At 41.9% G+C, this 26,781-nt stretch overlaps 1 protein-coding gene across 2 annotated transcripts in view; it reads right to left on the bottom strand.

Annotated features, from left to right (window-relative positions):
• LOC111248405 (glutamate receptor ionotropic, kainate 2-like) overlaps positions 1-26,781 on the bottom strand; it is a 315,895-nt gene that overhangs the window by 141,035 nt on the left and 148,079 nt on the right. For both annotated transcript variants that reach the window (XM_086985510.1, XM_022800707.2), the window contains exons 3-4: positions 16,863-17,024; positions 16,213-16,464 (exon numbers count right to left, since the gene is read on the bottom strand). In XM_086985510.1, coding sequence (XP_086841636.1) covers positions 16,213-16,464; positions 16,863-17,024 — 414 coding nt within the window. The remainder of the gene's footprint in view (positions 1-16,212; positions 16,465-16,862; positions 17,025-26,781) is intronic.

The raw sequence follows: 26,781 nt of genomic DNA, 5'->3' as shown, positions 1-26,781 counted from the left end.
TATAGCGAATAGGCGATACGGTTCATCAATGATGTACTTGATGGTGACGATTCTGCCGGTCGGTCATATTGACTGAACGGCCGAGGGAACTAGACGAAAGGTGATCACCGAGAAGTTTCGGAGACGACTTCAGAACATTGTGTTACGTGTGGTGTATATGAACATTTGTTAGACTGGATTGCTGCATGCGTCGCGTATACGATATGATGGATGCTTGTAAAACATATACGAAGTTAAAAAGAAGATCGATTTGAAATGATCATACAATAATAATAATGTTAGTATTCTAAATACTTACTGCATCAAACTGAGCGATAGATGATTCGATTTTATTTTTAGAAAGCTTTAGACCATTCAAAAGTCGTTCGAAAAACCAACAGAGGCTCTATCCTATTGTCGATCCTTTATATAAGAGAACAATTCAGTCGGGTAAATGTAACGACGAAAGCAGATGACTATGTCAGTAGGAAGGACTTAGAGACCAGCTTCATGAAGTGCTTTTCCCTTACGAATGTGTTTCAATGCGCAGCAGAAAGGTCAAGGCAGCTGATCCCTAAACAACTTTGCTCAAGCATTACATTATTGATTTGCTTCCATAAACACTCTTCACTCACACTGCATTTGGTCAAGACTTGTTCATTCTTGCCTATTCGCTTTATTTTATAGCAACCCTTCCTACTAAGAAGGTATCTCAATCCCTTGTTCTCACGTTCGCCTTTCGTCTCACTCGTTTCCTTTGTTTTATATCTCACCTACTAGTAGTAATTAGAATGGAGTTCTCCGCTGCTGCCGCTCCTGTTGAAGCTGCTTCGGCCAATTACGTTATAGCAGCGTAGTTAGCGGGAGCGTCATTGTTTTTGTCATCAAAGGCAGCATCCACAGTAGCTTCGTTTGTGGCAATAGCATTGGCGCCGTCATTTTTGATGTTGTCAAATTAGCTTCGTGCCTGCTTCATACAATCTAGCTATCCAGCTTACTAGCCAGTGAGGTGACGTTAATTAGTACGCTAGGAAAGCTCGGCGCGAAAGGAAGCAAGTGAGCTAAGACGACGATAAGCGTAGCGTTTAGTCTATCAGCAGTAGCAGCAGCAGCAAAAACGGTCGAGAGCAGAAAGAGCAGTGGCACAGCAACGTTGACCAGCTACTTTTCGCTTCTCACTCGTCGCACAACGTCAGTTCCTGCTACCCCACGCTTGCTTTTCCAATACAAGGTAGCGCAGTGACGACCACTTCAATAACACTGGGCACCAAGTCATCGTAGCGAACGTTTGCTTTATGTTACGGGCTAAGTGTGACAATAACAGTAGCAGAAGTAGCAGCAGTAGCGGAAGATATGATTCAGTGGATCGGCTGAAAAACTTCTGTCAACCGGCCTGTACGAGGCAAACTCTAACGGGAATTAAATAAAGGGAAAAAAAGGTGCTGGTATGTAGAGGCACAGCGGAAGAAATCAGGTGGTAAGAAACAGGCCGACCGACCAGCTGGTAAATGCTTGGCAACGTCCACTGAATTCCTTTATCAGACGCGCTGGTTCGAAGCAAATCGATTTTTTTTTACGAAAATTTCCATAACAAAATATTTTTTTGCTCATTCAGAGGCTACCGCTAACTGTTATGCAGCCTACAAATTTGTTTCGGTAACTGGTTCTAATGATCAGGCTAAAACCACCGCTGAATTTCACTGAAATATTTCTCATTACGACCTGATATACTGATGACATCGTCGTCTTTGAATATCAAATCATCAAGGTATAACATAACATAAATAGAGATAGCATTCGAAAGATACAAAATCTTATAAAAAGAGCCCCTTCTTAAAAAACACGGGACCTATTAGGCTATTTCCAGTTTATTTAAATAGTTTTCCTCAATAAAAAGCGTCAGATTTGATAGGGTTCAAATAAAATATACGATAATAGACTCATACAAATTATGTTACAATATAAAAGTACACTTTTTTGAAATACTCTAAAAAGTGAATAGATAGCTGGGCAGGTGGTAAGTCGCCTAACAGATCGGGAACATCAACGAATAAAAATCTTAATTCGCTACTAAAACATTTTTTTCATGTCGATGGATTAGCATACTAGGAGTCTTAAGGTATAGATAGCAAGTCATCTTGGTCTTGCCATCCCCTCAGTGGCAAGTAAAAATCTAAGAATTACGTGCATTTTTTCGTCCGAAATGTCCGACCCCGTTGATTCGGATCTTTGGGGGGTTGCGAAAAAGTGGCGGTGACTTCAAGGTGGCTGAAGTCACTGGACCGATCTAAGTTAGAGGTCTTGAATGGATATATACGGCATTCACGCGCCTCGAAAGAAACAGACTATTTGTGCTATCCTCGGCCCCCACGCCCAGCAGCCACGGTTTCCGCCCGATATGTGTCTCGGTCATGCCAGCTCCTAATCGTAGTTTGTAGATGTCCGCCTGTCGGCTTGTCCTGATGCTGTGGTTCCACGAAGGAAAAAAGGCTAAAATGCTGTTGGCAAGAGACGTCTATCCGCCGCCCGTTTCCTGTGACGGGCATAAAAAGAGAAAATCGGTACTGATCAGTAACTGCAGTAGCAACTGAACAACACGGGCTGGGGTAAGGCACAAACAGAAAAAATGGTAGAATCAGGAAAATTGAAAGAGAAGCAGGAAGGATAGAGAGAGAGTGTCGGGCAGGGAGCGAAAGGGGAGAACCAATATAACGAAGTCGAAAACCGACGACATTGTGTTGTATTAAGGTCAGCCTCGAATGAAGCAGCGGTATTGCGGAACGGGCCGAACGGTTGGCGAATAGTAGCCGCATCGAGCGATGGAAAGAGAAAAAAAACAGTGAGAAAAGGCGAACAAAAACTGCAAATGTCATACTTGAAAGTACCGCTGCTGCAACCAACGTTAATCGAGGAATGGCGGACGGCTGGATCACCAACTACATTGAGAACGCCGCTTGTGCCTTGACTTTTTTTTTGCTCTTTTTCTTCGGGCTTTGGCTCACTCAGTCCATCAAAAGCCTTGAAGCCATTGTACCACAAATCTCCTGCTTCCGCAGCAATTGTCGTTAGTCGACATCGGCTACAGTCATCAGCGCTAGCGTCATCCCTTAGTAGTGTTAGTGGAACACAAAGAAAACCCACAAGGCTACGACCCAGATAAGGATGGAAGCTTGAGGAAAATGGGACACAGCGGCTCGGAACGGAGATAGAAGCGTTGATGACCTATGGCAGTGCACTTCACGGCCACCTATTGATCGACTTTATTTTGCTGAGTAGGCTGAATACGGGCTCAAGTTCACGCGGAGCTCGGCTCTCCGGCGGTACTTAGGTCGGCGGAAACACAATATATGCGTACTAGGTCATTGTTTTTTCTCCTAGCATCCAGCAATAGTTAAAATAATCCTGCCATTTAGATAGACAACAGTCGATCTCAGTGCTTTTTTTAGGGACATGTAGGGACAAAATACAAGACCGTTAAAAGTCCAGATGCACAAATTCGTGACAAGAACGAGCTCATAATATGATGAGAAAGTTGTGCATCCGCAGCTAGCTTTCAATCCTTCACTCGAGTCCTTCACGTAGTTTGCTGAAAAGCACGCACTGGTTAGACAACACAGTATCATAGTTTACTCAACAGATATAGATGTGATATTTGACCGTTATTATTCAACGCACGCTTTTCAATCTGTCTCAGCTTTTCGCAGTAAACTGAGACAAGGATTCAACTGGCAGGCGCATATAATATAGTGACTACAGCAGTCGGAAAATGGTAGCCGATCATTCGATGCTCGCCCCGGCTACTTTTGCCTCTAAGCACTATGTCTCGAAGTACATCGGATGATGGGTGTTTGCCCAGTGTAGGTGAAATTCTTTGTAGGCTCTGTAAGGTTACAAATGTTCCATGCCATTGATCCACGACGTGTTTTTGCACTGGTCTAAACCGCATTACAGAAGAACGACGTCAACATAATTCGTTTACATGGCTTATAGCTAGAAGTACCAGTTGTTCACAGCTAATATATCTTGTTTCGCGGGGAACATTTAGCTCTGTTTCGGACAAGCTCACGAAAATGTGCTTTGTCATTTATTGCTCGTGCTTTTACAGCGGATTTCGTCGTCGTGTAACCGCCGACTAACGGACGAAGCCGGGCAAACACCCTTGAAGGTCTGCGGTAATAAGAAATACGCCAAAGGGACCAGATAAAGTCTTGCGAAGGGTCTTCCTAGTAACGAAGCGAAGGTACTGCTGCTGTGTATGCAAAATGATGCCTGCTGAATATAAAGTTCTGAATGAAATTTGCATCATACGCGTAGTTTTTAACTTCTCAAGTCATTTAATATTATAAATCTAATTTAGTCGCAATGGATGTAGTCCTGCTTCCGCTAATATGGTCAAAGGCTATTTGCAGAAGGAACAATAATTGACTGTCACCATACAGGGAAAAACACTTTTCTCCTTGTGTAGGAACTATATATGTAAAATGAATTTTTTTCGTTTAATCGGACGGTTCACCTGAGAATGACCGTTAGTTTATTTAGTAAGGAAGTATAAATCTTACTAGACACAAGAGTTCTGTCCACGCATTCTTCTGTAGTATGTCTTCTTGGAAGCAATGAATTTGATACGAGAAGCGTATGGGTCAATGTTTTTCTCCCACATTAAAAGACTTAGACCTTTAAAGACGTACTTAGCGCAGTTACAAAAACTTGTTTCACTAATAGATAAATAGTAGTCGATGTTCGACAGTGAAAAATCGTCGACCTTTCAACATGTTAGCTCGTCTCTCCAGACTGATATCGACATATTATTGAAGTTAGTGCTGTTTTAATTGTTGATTCTACACTAGTATGTTCTGTTACTCTTAAAACAGCAGTTAGTCCTGCTTTGTTCTATGCAGCAGGTACACACTATGTTGATGCTGCCGTGCCCATGAACCCCGTTTTAACTGTGCTAGATAATGGGGTCGTGTGAAAAGCAGAATTGGAAAGTTAACGAGACAAAGAAGAATGAGTCAACAGCCCCTAACGTGTACATGAACGTTATAAAGGCGTTTGCCAGGTCGTAGCTTTGAGGCGCGATTAGTAGTGCTGGGTTGAGGTGATGTTAGTGCAAGGCAGTAGGTCAGCAGCTGCGCCTCTAGAAAGAGACCTGTTTTGGCCTAGCTACATGCTTAGACGGCAATAGCGACAGCAGTGTTGGCTGGCCGTCGGGCCAGCCAAGCAACTCGCAGCCGCTACAGGTATAATCACAGCCCAGCATTTCATTTACGATCCACCATGTTGCTGAATATTCTACACGTAGCAACGGTTCTTGCCTCGTCGACCTACGCCGTCGTCGTCGCCATTTCGTCATTCGTCGTCTTCCTCTTTTTCTTGCTATGCAAACTCAAGCAATGTGGTATTAGTATTAATATCTTGCACTAAACTCATCACTGCTTCTGACCCTGTGTAGCTTTGTACTAATAGGTGAATATGGTTGCCTTGACGACAATGTACGCATGCGAGTATTTTTTTATCTATCTATTTATCTATTATGTATCTAATTAAATCACAATCAACAGCAGGAGTAGTAGCGGCAAAAAAAAATCTTCGCGTAATTGTAAATTAGCTTTGAAACATATCATTACAATTTATTGATGCCATGTGACTAGTCGGTGTTTCTGTAGCACACTATACGGTGTAACTTTCTATTGCCATAATTTCTGTGCTTACTATAATACACACAAATGTAGGAGCTGTCGTTTTTTTCTCCACCTGTTGGTTTTTCTATGATCTATTGCGCCGATACGAGTTAAGCCTCAGAGTATAAGCATTCTCATCTTCATCAGCTGACGTGCCACTTTACAGAGTTACGTAGTCACATTCCTTACAGCCTCTTTAGTCCTGGTCCAAGGTCCATTCAGGCACGCACGCATGTACCATCTCGACTACGAACACTTTCGAATCGAGTCGAGTGCATGTAGATTATATTAGTCGGAAGCAACATTGAACGATCTTGACCTAAAATGCGTCGCCTTTCTATACGACGTTGTGAAAATGGCAAAGGCCGCAGCATGATCAGCAGCAGCAGTAGATACCGGAGTGGAATAGCTCGAGTAGGCTTGGCTAGTAGCTGAAGGATTGGGTCGAAACATGTCGGAACGACATGCAGAAGTACTAATACTGCAAAAAAGCGCTCACAACAAGTAGCTAGCCCAAGGCGAGAAGCATTCTACAAGTTTTTCAAAGGGGGACGGAGGGGACCGCAGATCGTTTACGTGTTTTCCTTCTCTCCCTTCCCTTTTGTTCGTCTGCTTCTGGAATGTACAGAGCTGCCTGCGTATATCAAATAGAATGAGAACGACACCTCCTTGAAGAGTTTACCCCAACTCCCGTACAATCGCCATGTGCTCGTCTTTATACCTGACTGCCTGACCCCGGCACTGCTAAGAGCCAGAACTGGGCCGACGCCCTGAAGGGAGGTCAGACTAACAGGGACTCGCAATTCCGACGAGGCTTTATAGTAAAATATACATATTCCAATTTTTGTTGCCACTCATTTTCCACTGGGTGAAGCCATTACTGGGTAGCGAGTTTTTGCTCCAAAGTCATCTGACTTCCGGCTGCTTAGGACGACATGAACAGTGGCATTCCAGTTTGAAAAGGATGGTCTTCTCAATGTTCGAGTATGCAGCGACGGTCGCGACTTCGCACATTGGTGATGGCGTCTTCGAGTGTTAGAGCGTGTGTGTGTGTGTGTTGTGTGTGTGTGTGTGTGTGTGTGTGTGTGTGTGTGTGTGTGTGTGTGTGTGTGTGTGTGTGTGTGTGTGTGTGTGTGTGTGTGTGTGTGTGTGTGTGTGTGTGTGTGTGTGTGTGTGTGTGTGTGTGTGTGTGTGTGTGTGTGTGTGTGTGTGTGTGTGTGTGTGTGTGTGTGTGTGTGTGTGTGTGTGTGTGTGTGTGTGTGTGTGTGTGTGTGTGTGTACGGCGGTCACTATGCGCTCAGTAAAGCACGCGCATTTAGCGTGTGAATCCGCTATAATACTTCGAGATACGGAATAGACGAGATAAAGTATCTCGTGGGCTTTTCAATTACTACAACGCCGTCAAAAAATACCTTTGCCTCAAAGAGCTGACACATCAGACGACGAACATGAAACTTATGACCCAGATATCACCAGTGGTACTTTTCGAGAAAAGAATGGCACAACCTAAATCCTCATAGGAATGTATTCGTTCACTGAAAATGTATAGGCAGTTTTTTTTCGCTAGATGGCTTCAAAGTCACATTGGCGTCGGTGTCATTTGAAAGCTGAGGAAAGGACTCAGCGCAAGCACTGCGGACAGTGTTTGTACTAAAGTCGTTGGTATGCCTCTAGCTAGACTTAGAACAGAGCATTTTAAATATAGATAAAAGTTCTGCGAAAATTCGCTATAGTTTACAGCTTTTTTGGAGTAGAATAGGCACAAATGCTGCCCAGGCACGAAAAAGAAGACGTGTTGTCTATGGCCAAGATGCGTAGTGAGGAAAATGATCTAAAGATGGTTCTATAGTTTTCGTTCCGTAAATTTCGATAAAAAAGGTGCTCTTCGCAGTAGTTAACCAGTTACAAGAGAAGTTAATGTAATTATTGCCAAAATTGGGCCTTCTATAGTACGTCTTCTTAGAAGAGATACCGCTATCCCAACACATCAATAGCAGTGGTACTGCCGAAGGACTATACAACTATCAGCAAATAGTTCTAAACCATTTCCAAGGCCAGAAAAACAAGGTCAACGCTTTAGATACCGCATTAATTCATTCAAAGTAATTTACTTGATAATGTTACATCCACGAAGTTTTACAGCGTTATTCCTAATGCGATTAACAAAAAATTGATCATATGTATAAACAGTACTGCGTAACGGAAAATATGTTCCGCTACTTGTAACAAAGCTCAAACTGACGCCGAAGAACGTGATGCTAGTGCGTCTGATAAGATCCGAAAGAGGTTATACATTACGAGCAGCTGCCACTTGGACCATGATTGATTCGGATCTTCAGTCACCGACAAGGTTACAACTAAGCGTTGAAAGAATCGATCGGAACTAGTGATTAGGAGGGGCGTCATCTTCTACCATGACAATGTCAAACTGCATACATTTTTAGCTATCAGGCAAAAGTTTAGAATATGAACAGTTTGGCCAGTTTTAATCTATCAGCCGTAGAGCTCGGCTCTTATACCATTGGACTATCAGCTGTTTCGATTTCTGCAGGCTCTGTGAATGATGTTGATATAATTTTGATAGAGGAACGCACTGACATGTTTTTTCGTTCGAAAACTACGGAAGTTCTTCGGTCAAAAGGACGTACATTTGATTTAGTCATATTACTCTGAAAGATAAAAAATATTTATTTAACTTTTGGCTTAAAATCGGCCAACACCTAATAATATCTAGATATGTCGTCACCAGAACCAAATACTGTTTGTTATATGCAATTGTAAAGGGCATAGTATGATCTTGTGCTAGTGAGTGACAGCACAGCCAAGAATATTGCGCCAAATACTAGTCACGTAAATTTATGGAGTATAAAATACTACGTGTAGCCCGTGTAATTTCTAACGTAAGCAGATGAAGGGGCCGATTTCGAAATATCGAAACGAATGTATCACCTTTTTGTACTGTTTTGTTTAAAAGGCACGAGCATTAGTTAGAAGTGGCTGGAAGAAGTGTCGTCTCTCTTCTATTGAAAGCTCTACTGCAGTAGAAATGACATTCTAATAAAAGCCACAGCCAGGAGCCGCAAAACCGGAGATATACAGGATGGCAGGAGTGCTGCACCTAGTGCGGTAGTTGAAAGACGAGGTGTCGCAAGAGACTTGGTACCGACGACATCGAGTCTTTTCTACGGCCCCGTCGTGGAGTCACCAGTTCAGCAAAAAAGATCAAAACACATGTGCGATTCCCCTGAGCCGCGTAGTTCTGGGGTGGAAAAGGTGCTAACTTGCGGCTGAGGTTACGGGGAGAAAACAACCGTCACATCGCTCCGAGTTACTGCTATTGTGTGCGGGCGAGAAGCGTGTGGTAAATCGTGACGCATAGAAGTGTAACACATAACGGGACCTGACACCACGAAAGTCAACAACGGGCCAGCCACCCGTGCGAGGGCTTAAAGAGTAGGCCGTCGGTCTGCTGGATCGAACTGGGTTGCGTTGAAGACTGACAGATAATGTGAGATATAGAATGTGTGCAAACGCCACTTCAGTTTATCGTTGTAATACAGAAACTGGGTAGAAACTAAAGAGGGCGTATATAATTGACAGATAATTGGCACCTGCCGACGAGATCAAAGCAAGGCAGCGGGAAGGCCTGCTCTGAAGAACAGAAACGAAAATCGACGCAGTGGAATTTCCACCTACTTGTCTTGGCGCGTGGCGGCCAAAGTCAAGCCAGAGACATACACAACACCGATAATCTATATTTTGCTATTTCTACTCGGCTCCTTCATGCTGGGAAGGATGTGCATATTTGTAAGCCTACTTAATATGCGGTGCTTTGACCGGTCGGGAGCACAACAAAATAAGGTCAGTGGTAAAAAGTCTACGCAAAGATGGATGGTCGTATTATCTATAGGGCAAACTAGCCACTTTTTTTCTTGCCACTTGGGGGAGGGAGGAGGGGTCCGAAATGTAAGCGATCCTCGTCAATCGTCGTTTGTGATTTTTATAGAATAAATAACAAAAGGAAGATTAATCTGGGAATTTTATAACAAATGGGTCTAACAGACAGACTTACAGGCATCTTCGTGCTGAAATCCTCGTCGATTCAGTTTAGTATTCGGTGCTCCGCTCCTTTGACCTGCAAACTTTCCGTGTTCGTGATCAAAGACGAGGCATTTAAATTCCGCAATCAACGTGTTGATGTGCAATGACTACCATCCGCTTTCCAGAGCCTACGTTTTTTGCTAGCCTTCGAAGGCAAGTTTTTACGCCTGGACAAATGGGAATCGCCATGCCATGAGACAATTTACCAGACGTGGCTTACAATCTATGGCTCACTCACTAACCTTTCTTGAGCGCAGTAGTCTGTCCAGAGAAGAGTTCGCTCAATTTTTCCTTGTCTGCCAGTAATCGAAATGGGCTTATCCTCGATTTAGTAGAAGTCTTGTCATGCAAATATAACTAAAAAAAAAAACTACGATCTTGTGTATGAGTGGCTTGGAGAATTTTAACGGGAGGCTAAGAAGTGACAATTACCATAAAAGTAGAGATCGTTGATCTTGAAGCTGACAGTGTTATCACGTAGCTTTGATATGCGTAGGTTAGATATGCAGATCGTACGTTTGTTTTTGTTTCGTGGTAATAACTTTACTAAAATAGAAGGTCGACGACGAAAACTCTTGGTGCAACCTTAGTAAGTTATAGAGCGGCGTACCTGAATGGTAATCAACGGCGCAATAGTGTTCTGTCATAGATTGTACCGCTCCCGTTGCTTTCGCATACTGATCTTCCCCAAAATCAATATCAATATCAAAGTATTTTCAAATAAGTCGACGTTCATCTCCCTGCTATCCGAAGCTGTCTAGAATTTTACCCTGGCGAGGTTAAGATAGCCCCATTTAGCGTTTACCCATACTTGTGCTTCACATTGTAACATCGTTTAATTAGCGAATATCCATTGCCGCAGCTTGTGTGGCATTAGGTCCTCGCTTTGCCGTTGTCAACGAAATCAGTATATGTAGGACACAGAGTAAGAATCACTCAACAATTCTAAATGAGCGAAAGCCTATTTTGGACTCAAATCATTTAAAAAAAGATAGCCAAGGGAAAACCAAGCAAAAAAAGAGCTATTAGAGAGAAAATCATTAAAGCAACGAGGAAACGAGAATACAAACGAGGGAAGGGGACTCATAAGTGGGCGATGATAACAGAGGCCATGAAAGAAAAATGAGTCCGCTCATCCATCCTCTTGATTGAATGTTTACTTTTGCAGCATTGATGCAGGCATACTGATGTTTTCCGCTGGTGTGTATTTCTCTGTGTTGGTACATACGAATCACAACAGACCTCCTGGAGACTGCGTTAACATAAATAAATGAGAGTTTAGATCCTCTCCGCATTAAGCGAACCACGTACCGAAAACGGGGAATGATCTAGCTTTTTTTTTTTGACTTTAATAGATTGCAGTGAAACTTCAGCTGAATCCCGTTTGGTGGCAATGTTGGTGTGCCATTCATCGCCGCCGTAGATTCCCTCAGACAAACAACGTTATTTCTATGCGACCCAGTTCGTAAGCATATTCTGATACGCACTACTAATATGGGCCGAACACCAGTAAAACTGTGACTTGAAAAGTCTGCCGCTGAGCATTTGCTTTTTTTTGTGGAATACTATACCCACCTAATACAAACAGCTAGAGATATTCTCAGTCTTTTCCTAGGGTCGTGCGCCAAATAAATGTTCATACTATTTGCTTTTAGTATATGCCTGAAATGTTATCCTAGTTGAATCTATTTTACTACCGTAGACAAACGTGCAACCATTCCGTATAGGTTTAGCCCCCATTCATAAGAGTCTACCTTCTAATAAACAAGGTTTCGATTGAGAGGTCTAGGTTTCGAATGAGTGACGCTGACTCTACCTATTCGACAGCGTGTCTACAAGTTAGTAACGACCAAGGATCCTTGATGTTGGCAAAAATCATCGAAATTCAGAATCGGGGCAATTATACACTGATGAGTTGCCTGCGAAACAACGATCTCATCACTACGAATTGAAGCCGGTTTCTAGACGCTACAGCTAGTGAAGCTCATGAGCCTTGACATCACCGTAATGAGGATCTGAGACCGTCCGCAATGCCAACGACTAGACATTTGAAGGAAATTTGCCTCGGTTTTTGGCAAGCCCGTTTTACGACTAACTTTAAAGCGAACATTGCTTCCACGATACATCTTCTAAAGAAGCTTCGGCTCGTATGAAATCTAAGTTTCGGCAACGTGGTGCATCAGTGGAAAAAGACGGTTCAACAATTGTGTGAGTGGCCAATCATCACTTCGCATAGAAATGCTATTGTGAAATACACGAGCACTGCCGGCAAAGTAGTAAGGAATAGTGCGCTTATCATCACCATAGGAAAAGAAATCACCCAAACACCGGTCGACGAGAAAGACCAAACAATTGGGAGTTGTATAAGGGGGCCACAGCGGCAATAGTAGTATTATAGCTTTTCGGCAACATGGTCCTTACGAGCTCGGCGAATTTAGCGATTACCTACAGGTGCTGACAACGAAAAAAGCATCGACTCAGCTCATCCGCGATGCCACCAAGGGCACTGTGTACCCGAAACTGAGACTATATTGCAAATGGTAACATATTCTGAAATAAAGCTTAATAAAAATAGAAGGTGCCTCAAGTTGAGTCCAAAACAGCGATTGCTATATCTCAGCTACAAAGATGATACTGGAAGGACCTACAAAGAAGAAAATGCAACGTTAAACAGTGCACCGTACAGGTGTGCACTAAATGGCGAGGGTGGGACGAAACGACAAGGCTAAACAACTAACCAGCTTAGTACCAATTTGGTGAAAGCCATTTTAGATACAAACAGAGTAGAAGAAGTGGACGAACCAAACGGAAAGCCTGGTGCCAGCAACCGACGCGAAGCCCCAACGATTGAACCCATTGAAGAAGACATTCGCTATGAAATATGAAGTATACATGCATTTTGATAGAGGGGCAGAACGCAACAGGAGCGACAAAAACTGCAGAGTGCCGAATAGCCCGTTTAACGAGAGGTGACAAATGGCAGACGTACCGAGATCGTAACTATTGAAAACCGCAATAGCCAACGTGAAAGAGAAGTAGGTATGCGGCAATGGCGACACCAACGGTAAGAACCCGCTCGAAATCGCCATCAGAACAGCAGTGCCAAATTCGTTACGAGCTACGATGGCCGCAACAGAGCCCACAGCAAATCACATAGAATATCGAACACGTCGCCTTCTAAAGAACATCAGATTAGGGGACTACATATCTTATGCATAGCTGAAAACATCTTTTTAAAAACTAGAACTCTGTATAGCGGATCGACAGGGGGATCGTCTGTTACCTCTTGTGTAAGGTACTGTTAAGATGGAACAAGGACCGATTAGAAAAGGAGAGAACGTAATACAGATACTATAAGTAGAACACGGATACTAATACTGTGCCAAATGCGTTTACAGGAGAGGCAACTGCCATCATTAGGGAGCGTCGAACCAAGGAATTTGACCTAGGAACGTGGTTAGGTCGAGGATAGGCATGCAACTTTCAATGAAACGTTTCAAATTTTTTGCTCGTTACCGCCGTTTGGCCTTCCATCGGATACATACAGACCTGGATCCTCTAACCGACATTTATGTATTAATCATGCATCGTCTGAGATCAAAATAAGATTAATAAAGAAAAAGTAAAACTGAAGCTTTTATTAAAAGGTAATTGAAATGTCCAGATTCCATTCTTCTTAAAAACCAAAGATTTCAAATGGAGCCGCTCGCAATCGCACGCTGTACAAGCGTGGTTAAGCAAAATAAACACGGCACAGGAGTGCAAAGGAAGAAGTAGGAGAAAGGGCACAACCTTGAATTATGCTAGAAAGTAAATAGTATTTTTCATACGGTAAAGAAAATTGGAGTAAAGAAAAAAGCCGTATACTAATCAACTGGTTACAATAGTATCATAATAAATTTAGGAGCCCGCAAAAAACGTAACCGAGCAAATAGAGCTGAGCGATCTTGAAAAGAGTAGTAAGGCGGACTTTGAAGGCAATGACGGCCCTTTCGAACCTACTCTGTCCAGTTGGAAAGGCGAGGCAAGTAGCGAAGTAGCAATAACTACAGTAGGTCACAATCCAATAGAACTATCGCTCAGTCAGGTTTCTAGAAGTCGCCCCGATCCCATATGATGATATATTATACACATAACAAGAAAAATGAAAAAATCACGAAAAGCCGGCACAACCACATTGTATGTATGTGCTTCTAGACTAGAAGAAGCTTTTTTTTCTCTGTAGGTATATAGCAAGAAAAATTATTGTGAGTCGAATGCAATTAAGCCTCAGGGAAGCAAAAGTGTCCTCTGCGAATAGGACACGGCATTACATCGAAATATCAAATTAGTTCCGAGACTGTAGAAACAAAGCGAAATAAGCCAGCAGTATATATTATGACGGACGACACTGGGGTGCAGGTCAACGCACATAGAATGAAAAGAATACTCAGATAATGTCAAGTCGAGGCTAGATTCGATATTTGCAACAGTCCTAAGTAAATTAAGTGCACTAGCACACGCAGACGTAACGAACCCCGCTGCAAGACTGTCCGTCTTTGCCGGTCTTATCCCGCAGTATGTAGCAAAACTAGAACTACAATTGGAAAGGTCACCAAAGTCATTCTACGTATAGAACATAAACCGTGTGGAAGGGAAAAGGCTCAAGATACCGGCATTATCGTTTGCAGAAAGCTGGGCGCTCACTACGCACACCCTGAAGTTAAGCGAGAACGAACTAGAGAACACCAGTTACGTCTGAATTAGTACTACACGGACATCATAAGCAAAAAGAAAAGCTTCGTAAACCATACTAATTACGAAGACTTAATGACAAGAACAGCGCGCATTTACGGCAACGAAAACGTGAGCTCTCTGTTGATACCAACGCGTGCAACAATACTGCACGCTGCACAATTTAGCCAACACTTTGTCAAGTGTAAAATCGAGCTAAGACAACAAGATATATTGGAGTGGAAGGTGTAGGAAAGTTGGCCGAGTAAACAAATTTGCGCAGTGTTGCCTGGTCGGGCAACCGCCGACTGGTCAGGAAGCAAGCTGCTGTGTCCAATAGAGATTCGCTGTTTGTCACTATGCATCTGCTTCTGGACCCCGTATCTAATACTACTATCGTTACAGATTTACTCAGTCGACTGTTGCTTCAGGCAATCGATCGAATCATAATCAGCATGTAGTTATCATTGCGAACGAAATGAAAACAACAAGAGGCTGTGCGTTGTGTACTAACGAAAAGGAAGAGCATCAGTCAGCTGCTCTTCTTCTACCTGCCTTATGAAACCGGTACCTTACGGATACTGCGTATATACGGAACAGCAAATGCAACATGCTACGTAACGTCCAACATTATCTCCCCTTCCCATACAGAATCAAGTGTAGTGACGCAGTAAGGCAAGATAGGACCCACGCCGGTTTGAGGCGGGAAATGCACGACGGATGAAACCCAGCGACTGCGCAACCTTGTTGTGGACAGGAATCTAAATTAGTTTATCAATAAGCCGTGATCACCGGGCGGCAACTGAAAGCAATGCAGAAAAATCTGCCTCGGAGCTTTCTACTTTCGTACACCAACGTCTAGAAAATCAGCTTTGACTAGCGGACTATAGTCCGGTAGAGTTAGGCAGTTTTCCGGTGAGGATGATGCTTACCCCAAAATAAATATAATGGTGACGAGGTTCGATCATTTCCTTTACTATAGACGGCTTTCATTCAAGTAACTGAGGGAATTTGGTTAGGGACTAACTCAGGAGGCCCAAAATAAAATGCATTTCCTTTAGTAAACTTACTGCCCTCTGGGGTAAGTGCCGCTTAAACGTCTGCTGCGGGCGTTAGGAAATGCTTGTTAAAGGCATGCGTCTACGAAGAGCGGAAATTGCATGCCACTGCGCTGGGGTCGGAAAGAAGTTGTATTTGCAGCTCTTGCACCTTTAACTAGGGTATATCTGTCAGCTTTGACAAAAAGATTTTGCGCTAGCTAGAAGAATCGAGGATTGGTTCATATATAGGCACTGTTCGAATTAGATAAGCAACATAATAACATTAATAATAAGCGGTCTTTAGTATGAAATGACGGAAAGCATATTTAGATATTTGCTTGAATTTACTTAATGGTCGACGCTCGATAACCGTTTATTTATCTGGCTAGCTTACTATCTTGACAATGTTTACGTAGTCTTTGCTAGCCTCGACAATACTAATTAGGCTCTTATTATAGGATACACAATATTTGCCTTAATTACATTGGATAAATTCGACGTGATAGAGTTGTATGCGTCTACGTGTATTTACTCCTTTGTCTAACTGCCTCTGTTTTTACCCTTTTCGTGGCTATTGTGGGCAACATTTTTCTAGAACGCTGGTATTGGCGGAGCAAGCTACGGGTACCTTGTCTAGTTGGTGTGCTAGGTACATTCATCCCTCTTTAATAGGTCAGTTTAAATTAGGTCACACTTACAAATATCGTCCTGGTAGAGGACGGCAATCTTGGTCCAGTTGAGGTAAGACACGAGATCCTTGAGAGAGTTGCCCATCACCTGCGGGTCGGGGTGAAGATTGATTGAAAAATCTTTAACATCGGTCTCGAGATCAAGCCGCGATTCGATATGGGGGATGTCGAGTGAGTCGGCCAGCGATTGAATGTGTCCGCCCACGACAGGATCGGATGGCCCGAATATCGTCGCAGCTCCTTGCGAGATCAGCTGACACGCTGCACGTAACACGGTTACGTAGGGTAATAAAGGCCGTAATATAAGAGGTTTAGTGAAACGTTATGTGTATCATAAAATCATTGGTAGAGGCACATGCATGAATTGGGAAAATGACTACAAGGGATAAACAGATATGACCAGCAGGAACAGAAGGAATATATGTTAGCCGAGTCAAATGGTTTAGACTGGTTAACTACGAAAGCATGGTTGCCTTCATATATAGGCACATTACAGAAAAAAATTATTGTCATGTTATATAATTAGCTAGAACGCTTTTGATACAGACGACACGATAATTTGGAATAGAAGGTATTTTATCACGGCGTATCAGTTATATTTCGACCTATGCTCATTTGTCGATCGTAGTTGTAGGTGGTATCTAAATAGTTGTACATACCCATTTTGGCGGCTCGAAAGCTGTTCCCTTTGGGTACGTACTGTATGTCATACTGGAACGTGACATTAGGCAGGAGCGATCGGTCTTTATTGATTCGCATCACCGCGTATTTAAAGGCCAATTCTGCTGAACTGCCTTTCAGCTCCTCACTGAACAGAGCTCCTGAAACCACGCAACGTTCCATCAACTTATTAGTTCCGTATAAACTGCTTAATCAATCTTGAATGCTTACAATAATACGAGTTGACATTGTTCACGTCATAGTGAAAATGTAGCGTTTAGCCGAATTACTTCATGATTTATCGTGGGCCTATACATTGAAAGTCTAAAATTTAACCCCAGTTCCACTGTTCTTGCTTTTGTGGAAGTTCCGGACAAATAGCTTATTGTCACCTTACAATAACTTGGCACTAGATAGATTGAATAGATAGATTAGATAGATAGATAGGATTGGATAGATTAGATAGATTAAATAGATTAGATGGATTAGATAGATTAGATAGATAGGATTGGATAGATTAGATAGATTAAATAGATTAGATAGATAGATAGATAGATAGATAGATAGATAGATAGATAGATAGATAGATAGATAGATAGATAGATAGATAGATAGATAGATAGAATAGATAGATAGATAGATAGATACTCCGACGCCCCTGGATGCCCAGACGGCTGTAAATTTTTCGACGACAACTGAAACGACCTAAGGCGGCCCAACCTACGAGCAGTAGTTCGCAAAGGGCGACAGAGAGGCGTTCTCTATACTCCTAAAAAGTATGTAACAGCAGGTAATCTGTATGAGAAGACGGATAAAGCCAGCTGAAGTAAACTTATAGACGAAAGACCCCTCTGGAGAGTTTTGGTGATTACCCGGGTCGAATGCTGTTAGTCGCCCTGTTAATCGTCATGCTGTTTTGATTTCTCATAGCTCCTTTCAGCTTTTACGACGCTCGAATGCACGGTTTCATAATTTGAATAAATGCGACTGCAGCTGTGTGCGTGTATTGCCGGCGCATTTACGCGTAAGTACGTACGTATTCCATATGATTTAACGCCTATCTTTTTATTATGTTAGTGTTGTGAGCAATCTAAGGGCGTAGCAGGGTGGTTACGTAACTATAGTACAGAAGATTATGTATGATTTGCAACAAAAATTACTTAGCAGAGATTATCGGCGGATCGAGGATCCAGTGTCCGTATGTGCTATTACGCCAGTAAGCGTATGGACCTGATAGACAGAAGAAAGACTTTTTTAACAACAGGATCATGTGGAATCGAATACTCTGTACTCATACGAAAATAATCTAGGAGCTGGAGGGAATATTGTTTACTAAAAATTCAACATTTCTTTTATATCGAAATTCATTGTTTAATCTAATTTATCGGCCATTCCTGCTACTTCAAATAGTATAGAGTGATTTTGGTAATATCTTATGTATGGTAATTCAAAAATAACTAAATTGTGGTAAGTTTACCGAAAGAAAATTCCTTTTAGATCCATTGGCTAAAGTAACAAAGAGGACTACTAATGGCAATGTGTAAACTGCATCACTTAAGCGCTATATTATCCTCTTTGAATCCACCTAAGCGTCTCTGAAGAGGACGAGTTTCGCTATATAAGCAACGAGTCCATACGACGTTCCAGGAGACTTGCTGAGCAAGTGAGGTAGGGTCGTGTTCCAAACAGCATACAAAACTGGCCTTTCATTGGCATCTTTTTCGGTTGCCGATAGGCCGTCGGCAAATACGCTATATACTTTATGACACCGAAAGCGAGTTACACGATAACAAAAGTTTCCTCGCGCCCCATTTCGTGAGCCAATGATTGTGTGGGCTGACTACCACGCATGTTAATTGTTAATTAAATAGTGCACTAGGTTTGTCCTTCCTCCTGGGTTTGGGCCGTACTTAGCCGGGTTTACCTATGTCACAACGTCTCAACGGTCGAAACCAACGTGTCGACTCTATCCTCCGCAGGAATACCTCGTTGAATAATCTTGTAACACCCAGCATTCGCTGCTAATGGGTCGCAGAGTTGTCTTGTGTAAATGGTGAAGATTTTTTTAACTAAAAACATCAAACGGGTAATATAAAGTAGCAATATAGAGAATATATCGTCGGATGGGCATAGACAGTGGCATCGTACGTATTAGGTAAGTGCATTTATCGAGAACTGATTTAATGGCTAGTGGTATTCTGCATTAAAGAGAGTATATACCTATGTAGTAACTTTTTATATCTTCTGCCAATATTGGAGAGCATCTCTTGTCTTGAGCGCCTAATAGGATTATGAATTTGCTTTAACCGGATAAAAAAAAATTACAGCAGACTGTAGTGAAAATTGCTCCCGAGGATTTGGCTTAAAGACGTTACTCAGAAGATTTTCATGATGTTTACTTTTTCATAGCGTTTCTAGTGCTAAAACGTACTTTATGGCGGCCAAATAAATAACGTTTACTACGCAAAACTATCTACACGTCTGACGTATAGAAGAGCTGAGGAATTTTTGCTAAACTATTCAAACTCGAGAGTAGTCGTTTAAATGTTTTTATCCGCGTTCACTTCCGTCCACAAACTAGCTTGATACACTAATATTTCAGAGTTGACATCGTTAAAACCCATACGAACCACCAGGAGGTTCCAATGGGACTTGTATAAATTTAGCAGAATCGTTCCATAATAAATGCCGCCGACGTATTCTGTGACACTATCGTTTAGCGAGATAAAAAAAAATAGGAGCAACGATTTGTGGTTCCTCTATTTGATGGGACCAGTTGCCTCCATTAGCGATACCCGGGCTCTTGCTTCTATGGCACTTAAACAAACCCATCCCGCCACAGGACGCAACATGTTTAATCTGTAGTGATGTTTCATTTATCTGCCGTTTCATATTTTTGAAGTCAAGCAAAGATTACTAACATTTTTGGCCTTGTCAAAAGTTCGTGGAAAAAAAATGACAAGCGTTGGAGTGACAGATAAAGAAAGAATTGAAAATTAGTATGTTATGATTTCAAAGAAATAAAATTTACTATCCGAGCTGAATCCCACACTCATCGGCCCAAGCCAAATATGCATTGCGGGTAAATAATATTCGTAATAATCGGACCGTTCTTAAAAAAAAAAACATGCGCGGCACGTTATAGCCTAAGCGTTATCAAAAAAAATTATATAAGGGAATTGTCCAGCTTAGCAATACCTCAATATAGCCGAGGCCCCATGTGGTTATCAGAAGTTTTTCAACTGCCTCAGTTTCTAAGAGACCGCGAACTGTTAATTCTTCTTGACAAGCACACGATTATGCACGGTATAGGTGCGTTGGGACGGATTGTGGATGGCTGAAATTTTTTTGCGCTTTCAGAGATTTCGCGCTAAAAAAAGAACTCAATGTTTCTAGTGCCAGCGAATATATCGTAGGCACACCAATCATATTGCTGCAGTGTGGGGAGAGCGCACTGCAAAAACGAGATAGAGAAATTTGGAGCGTTATGCCTTTTTTGATTTAGTCCTCGTTGCCTTCACTCGCGTGTAAGTATATGCCAATCGTTATTTTTTCGGCACTATCTGTAACGACCATTTTCTTCATCGTTTATATTGGACTGGGTCTACATGCGCGAAATGGTTTGATATATTGTCACTTTACAGTTTATCGAGTGCCTATGTGCATACAGAGTCGCACGATAAACTAAATTGTATTTATTTTTGTTGTTTAATTGCTGGTAGAAAAATTTAGTACCTGTTAAATGTTATAAATAAATTAATTATAGCAATTTTTTTTTGAACGAAAAGCGACTTTTTTGGGCTGTGACACGTTTTCTATAAAAAAAAAAAAAAAAAGCTAAAAGCCATAGTATACCGCGTTAAATAATACAGATTCACAACTAAAATGCTCAATTTTTCACCACTTTTCGACAGTTTCCAGCTTTAATGGCTAACGCCGTACTATTATCACCGTCTGATTTATCTGAGCCTATGTTGAGAATAGTGGTATGACCCGGGCTTATATTACGGAGAAACGTAAATTCCTGTGTGTATAACTTGTTCTTATATTCGAAAGTCCAAAAAGGCGGCGCGAGGTTGCGTATTTTTTTTTTTTTGGCACTTCGCGGAACATCGAAAAAACTTGCTATTAGTGACTGACTCTACCGATAGCTGATTTGGCGACTGCTAACCTGAGCATATATGTATTAACAGCATTTATTAGCAGTATTTACGTTGTTATTCATCAGGGTCTGTTAGCAGTGGTTTGAAAAGAAAAAGCCAATTGTTTAGAGATTGTTGCAAGTGAAGAGTTCTGCAACGTTTGTCGAGATCATTCATCATAGTGTTTTCAATGCTTCTGCTACTTTATTCTTTTGGGTACGTGTCTAAGCTTTCGTCACTGTTTGCCTAAAGTTTAGGCCGAGCCTCTGTTAGTTCTGCTCGGACCAGCCGTTTGCTGTTGGCCTCGAAGTAAAATGTTATTGGATACAGTAACTTCTTTTGTATGACACAGGTCGTCATCAACTTGAAATAAACTTGTGTGCGGTCCAGTGCTGCCTTGGCTTTCTCCAGTGCGTAGCACTTACGAAGATGACAGTTCTCTCTTAGCTGTATTGCGCATTTTTGCGCAAAAAGACAAGCTCAAAAAAACATGTTGTTTGCGACAAGAACATGGAGAATAGTTGGAAAAGTTTATGTTGCGTTCCTAATAGAATTGACAATTGTCCAGGATTAGTCATTCAGCATCGAGGCCAGCAGCTTCGAATACCATGGAGCGTATTGAGGCTTTATTTAATGGATGAGTGGCGCAATCTGCCTTACGGATAAATACTTACGGTGGCAGTTTAGCTGCGGTTTTCAATTTCCAGAGAAGCCCAGACCTACTTGGTTTGCTGATTTCCTTTAATTAAATCTTCCTCCATATTCTTTTGTAAAGTGTTATGATTATTTTTGCTATACTCAATGCTACAACGTACGTGCTAAGTTTCATTATCACAGAAAAAGTTTGTGCAACATTTTTATTCCCCAGAAAAAAGCAAAATGGCGTTCTACTATTGCTTGCCTTGGTGGTCTTTCTTGTCATAATCTAGCCAGAGGAGCGTGCGCTGAACGAAACCGATCCGCTATACACTAGAAAAATGCTAGCTTTAGATATGTCCTCCACGATTGCAATGCTAGTTGGGATACAAATGCTGTAAACGAGCGAATAGAGTATGCGCAACCGTATCACACGATGTGTCTATTATATATAAAATAAAAACAATTTAAGGCAAATAAATTATATAGCTTTTGTTACATCTATTTAATCTGTCGAACTGAATAATAATACTTCGTACTGATACTAGCCACGAACGTCTGCGACGGTTATAGGGTTTCAGGTCAACTTCAAGGTGTCAACAGTTAAAGTTAAAGATGATTGTGCCCTTGTGTTGACGTAAACAGAGCGTACCTTTATGTAATTACGTTGCCTTTTTCGATACCTATACCGTGCGCCACGAAATCCTACCTGAAGCTTACGTCGAAGGAAACAAAGACGTTGCTCTAGATAACATTACAGCTGTGGCGGCCACTAGTTATAAACCTTGTTTTAGTAAGTGGGCGAAGTTCACAAGTATTTGTCTGTTTTTCAAACCTGCTAGCTCTTGAATAGACAAGCACACGCGTTTGAGCATAGAAACCGCTTCAAGTTGCCCATTACCTCCCTAAGTCAGCATCGCCACTCTGCCCAGGCATGCCACTTTAATCACTAACGAGGGTAAACACTTGCCAAAAATGTCACGCTCGAATAAACGATCTTAATATAAGCCAATAAGGTGGCGCATATGGAACATTTTCCAGCAAGATCAGAAACTGGTTGGTACAGGATCGTACAGGACGTGGTGTGCGTCTGACGTTCGTAAAAAGCTCCAACACCGAGTTGTATAGCATAGGTTAGAAGGAGGACCTATATTAAATTACCAATTTCGTGTAACATACAATAGTTTACTAATATTTCTGTTAATATATTCTCGAAAAGGGATCTAATGTTTCGGTTTGTTTAATTCACTGTAACCTTATGTGTAGGCTGGTCATGTGTTAGCAAAGCATCGTATACTGCACTGAAATATTTAGTTCCCTCCGATATCATCCTCACGGAATAAGAAGTGACTTTGACTGTGTGAGAACATGGAATCCACAGAGATCACGAAAAGTTTTACCTAATATAACCCATCCGTCAATTAAGACGACCCGTGCAGGTGCTTTTTGGGGCCGAGAAGGGAGACGTCACTCTTTCGGACAGTCCAGCCACACGAAATCTAACAGGCTTTGAATATTTCGGCGTTTCTTCTACAGTGATCTGGTAATTTAGAACTTATAGAAAAATTTCTACGCACCTTGCTTATGCTTTCTTTTATTAACGTTTTTTTTACGGCTTATAGCATACGTTCTTGAGACGATGTTTTGTCATAACAGTATGAACCCTTTTGATTCAAATATGCCTGTTAAAACGTATCGAAACCATCTCTTCATCGAAATGTTGGGTGCAAGCCTGTCACTGGGCTGTAAGGACGTCTTGTTGCATATTATATCCATTACTTAAAATCTGCTTCATCTGCTTTGACGTTCACACTGGATCGGCGACCCATCGGTGGCCATTGTACAAGCGAGAGTCGCTTCTACATCAGTGCCATCTAAATTTTTATAGCAGGAAGCGGTCGACGTACAAGAGCAGTAAACTTGATCCCAATATTATGTTTACTAGTGGACGATCGTATGCAACTGCTTTCCTCTTTCTTTGCCCACCCTGGCAACCATTAATCGACTACTATGACCACCATAACGCACATCGGTACGACCGGCCACAATTCGGTAGACTAAGACCTATATGGTGGCAAGTGAACACGTCTGTACAAATTCGCATTCACGCGCGGCTACTTCATTTTTCTGCTACGATGTCTTCTCTCTCTTTTTAGCCTACCCCAAAAGATCCCAAGTTTATCCTTTCTTTTCTCCTATTACAGTCGACCTGTGGGTTCCTGCTTTAGGAATGCCTTATTGACGCATCGTTTGGCAATGTCTACTTTATTCCCTCTTAGTTTAATTGTCCCTTTTTGTCGCTTTACTAGTCCTGGCCCTTCTCTGTATGCCGGTTTCGGTCTTAGTCTTCCTATCCGTGAGCTCTGTCAGCTGCGATTATTATTCTTGAGGTGCCGACCGATGGGTGGCATATGTACTTACCTGATGGGCTGGACGGCTGCTTCTTCGTATGAAAGTCTCATTTTTCCTTTATCAGCCTTCTATGGTGACAAGGTCCGTTCGTAGCATTCGTTTGTGGGTCGTCAGCGAAGGTTTAAGGATGACGTACTTCCCCTGCTAAATTCATTCGACCCGATTTAGCCCGACTCAGCCATGTTGGCTTTACGAACGAAGATGCTCAGGAGAATAGCTGACGCGGATATCCAGCCATGAAGAGGCCATATTAATTGTGGGTTTGACAAAGTTTATCTGTACGAGAAGAGGTCCATTCGTTGATGATACCTGCAGTGAAGATGGGGACGGCGGCGTCATCTCACACCCGCCCAACGCGCTGCTGTTCGAGCAAATGCCAAATTAAAAAGGCCAGGCCGCTCTGCCACATGCCTCCACGCCATTACGATGACGAATAGAACGGATGTAGTGACCCACTTTAGGGCCCTGTGGAAATACAGTGTTTCGGTCCACTTTCTTTATCGCTTCCTACAGGCCAGTTTCTAATGGTGACAACACTGAGTGCCTATCCTTGCATTAGTTCTTACTCATTTCAACATAAACTTCTTGCTGAACTACCACGGGGAGACCTGGTGACATTGTCGTAATCGAATCAATTAAAAGGACTCACTCGTGCGTTTAGTTAGCTCGGGACAACGAGAATTGGTTCTTCTGCTTGTGCCTTTTTCTTCCATTTTGAGAGCGTTAGTTCAGGAACAAGGAGATATTGTTTTTTTTTTTGATTTATCCTTAATAGAGAATTCTAAACAATGAAAAGTAACAGGCTCTAAAGAAGAAGTTTCTCTATCCACGCATCTCAGCGAGCATAAATATCCAACGCACGTGATGCTGGAAGGCGAAATCAAAAAAAAATTATAATACACTTCTTTAGACGCGAATTTACGCTAACGTATGTAAACGATTATTTTCGTTGAATGACCTATCAGTTTGGTGTTTGTTGTTATTAAGCGTGATCATTTTCCTTTAGTTGGAAGACTCAAGGGTACAAAATTTAGGTGTAAGTAGACGGAACTAATAAGCACTGTATTGAAATACAGCGGTCGCCAATGGCTATTTTTCCTCAGAAATTACGCAGATATACTGTTTAACAGCTGTGGTCGGAAGTAGTGTTTATAAACATAGGTGTGTCTTGGATCATTCGCTAGATAGGATCAAAAAAAATCATAAGCCTAGTTACTAGGCGCTTGCTCGATCTGTTTGTCCGAAAAGTTTATCGCTTATTTCATTACACTGTCCCTGCTGCTTTTAGGCCGGATAAGTGTCCTGAGATAGTTTTCAGAACAGGTTCGGTAAAATGTAGTAAATGTGACTTGCCGGGAATAGGTTTTTATGTTACAAACGTATGTTTAAGTGAAGATCAAGCACAATTTTGTTGCTTGACAGATTTGGATGCCCACAATAGTGAAATATAAAATTGAATGACGCCAACGCTTTTTTGATGAACACAACAAATCCATACCACAAAGCAAACGACATTGATGGCTTGCCAGACCTCTTAAAACTTCTCTGTGTGTTTCAATAAAAGCAGACGATGCTTAGAGGAACTGCAGGGATACATGGGCATTATAGTCTTGTAGTTCAAACTGTTCGCGTTATTATTCAGATTGAATTAGCTGTGAAGGTCTCACTTGTAGATGTTTTGTTTTGCTTATTAGAAGAGAAATTAGCGATAGAAAACGATCAGCTTTTCAGTTGTGACAAATAGATTTGGTAGGGAAAGCTAGACTACCGATGTACATATTAGGGTGTTCTGTATGTGAATGAGCTCGGCTTATGATAGGGGTAATATATATCTATTCGGATAACGGACTTCTATTATTTAAAAATCAACTGCGCTTTATAAGTTACATCCGTAATGTTGATAAAGGTAGCATCCTTGACAATGTATATGCCAATGATGAAACCATATTGCAGCATTTGGAATTACGCCTAATAGTTAGTAACATGGTTAAATGTGACTGAAGAATAAGGTAAATGCGCTTTTGTAAAACTACTTGTTGTATAGGGCAATAGCAATTCGATGAACAACTTCCATCCTCGATTGCCCAGAGCGGTTGACTTTGTTGCATCACTAATCAGACTGCGCGTATCTTGTGTCTTTTATGTTTCTGTCTGCACAATCATTGACAAGTCGAAAACTCATCGACTTTCGAAGCGCAGGGAACAAATGCTGCGATCATGTTGTCTGACACAAAGCGTAAAAGCGAAGTCAAGCGGGTCACGTACATCGCTCTCGTACTCCGTACCCCTTACTCCCTTCGCTGGTAAAAATGGCTGAGATTTGCTGACCGCTTTTTTAAGCCATAAAATGGTAGAAATGCTCGTAGGCCTAGCAGCTATGCAAGCACCAGCTTTTCAATAATGCAGAAACGGTAGATCGGCAATGTGAATCACGCAGCGCCGACAAGGGAAAGTCACGAAACGATAATTGCCTGATAGGAAATCTTTCCAGAGCTTGTCTAGGAGGTCAGGCATTGTGTGAAGCTGTCGTGTGCAGCGATGAACTGATAATGTCCTTGTTTGTTCAGAGGGTTAATGCCGATGGTACTCGGAAAGAGCAAGAGGGCAAGAATGAGGAAGAAAGCATAGACGGCGAAAGAAATGTGATGTAGATCACATCCGGTAACATAAAGCAGTTGAGACATCCGAAGTTCAATAGACATTCAACATAGATGGTGATATTTGACAA

Source organism: Varroa destructor, unplaced genomic scaffold (assembly GCF_002443255.2).
Source record: "Varroa destructor unplaced genomic scaffold, Vdes_3.0 BEIS01000003.1, whole genome shotgun sequence".
In the NCBI taxonomy this organism is placed as follows: domain Eukaryota; kingdom Metazoa; phylum Arthropoda; class Arachnida; order Mesostigmata; family Varroidae; genus Varroa; species Varroa destructor.
This window is presented reverse-complemented; position numbering and strand designations above follow the sequence as displayed.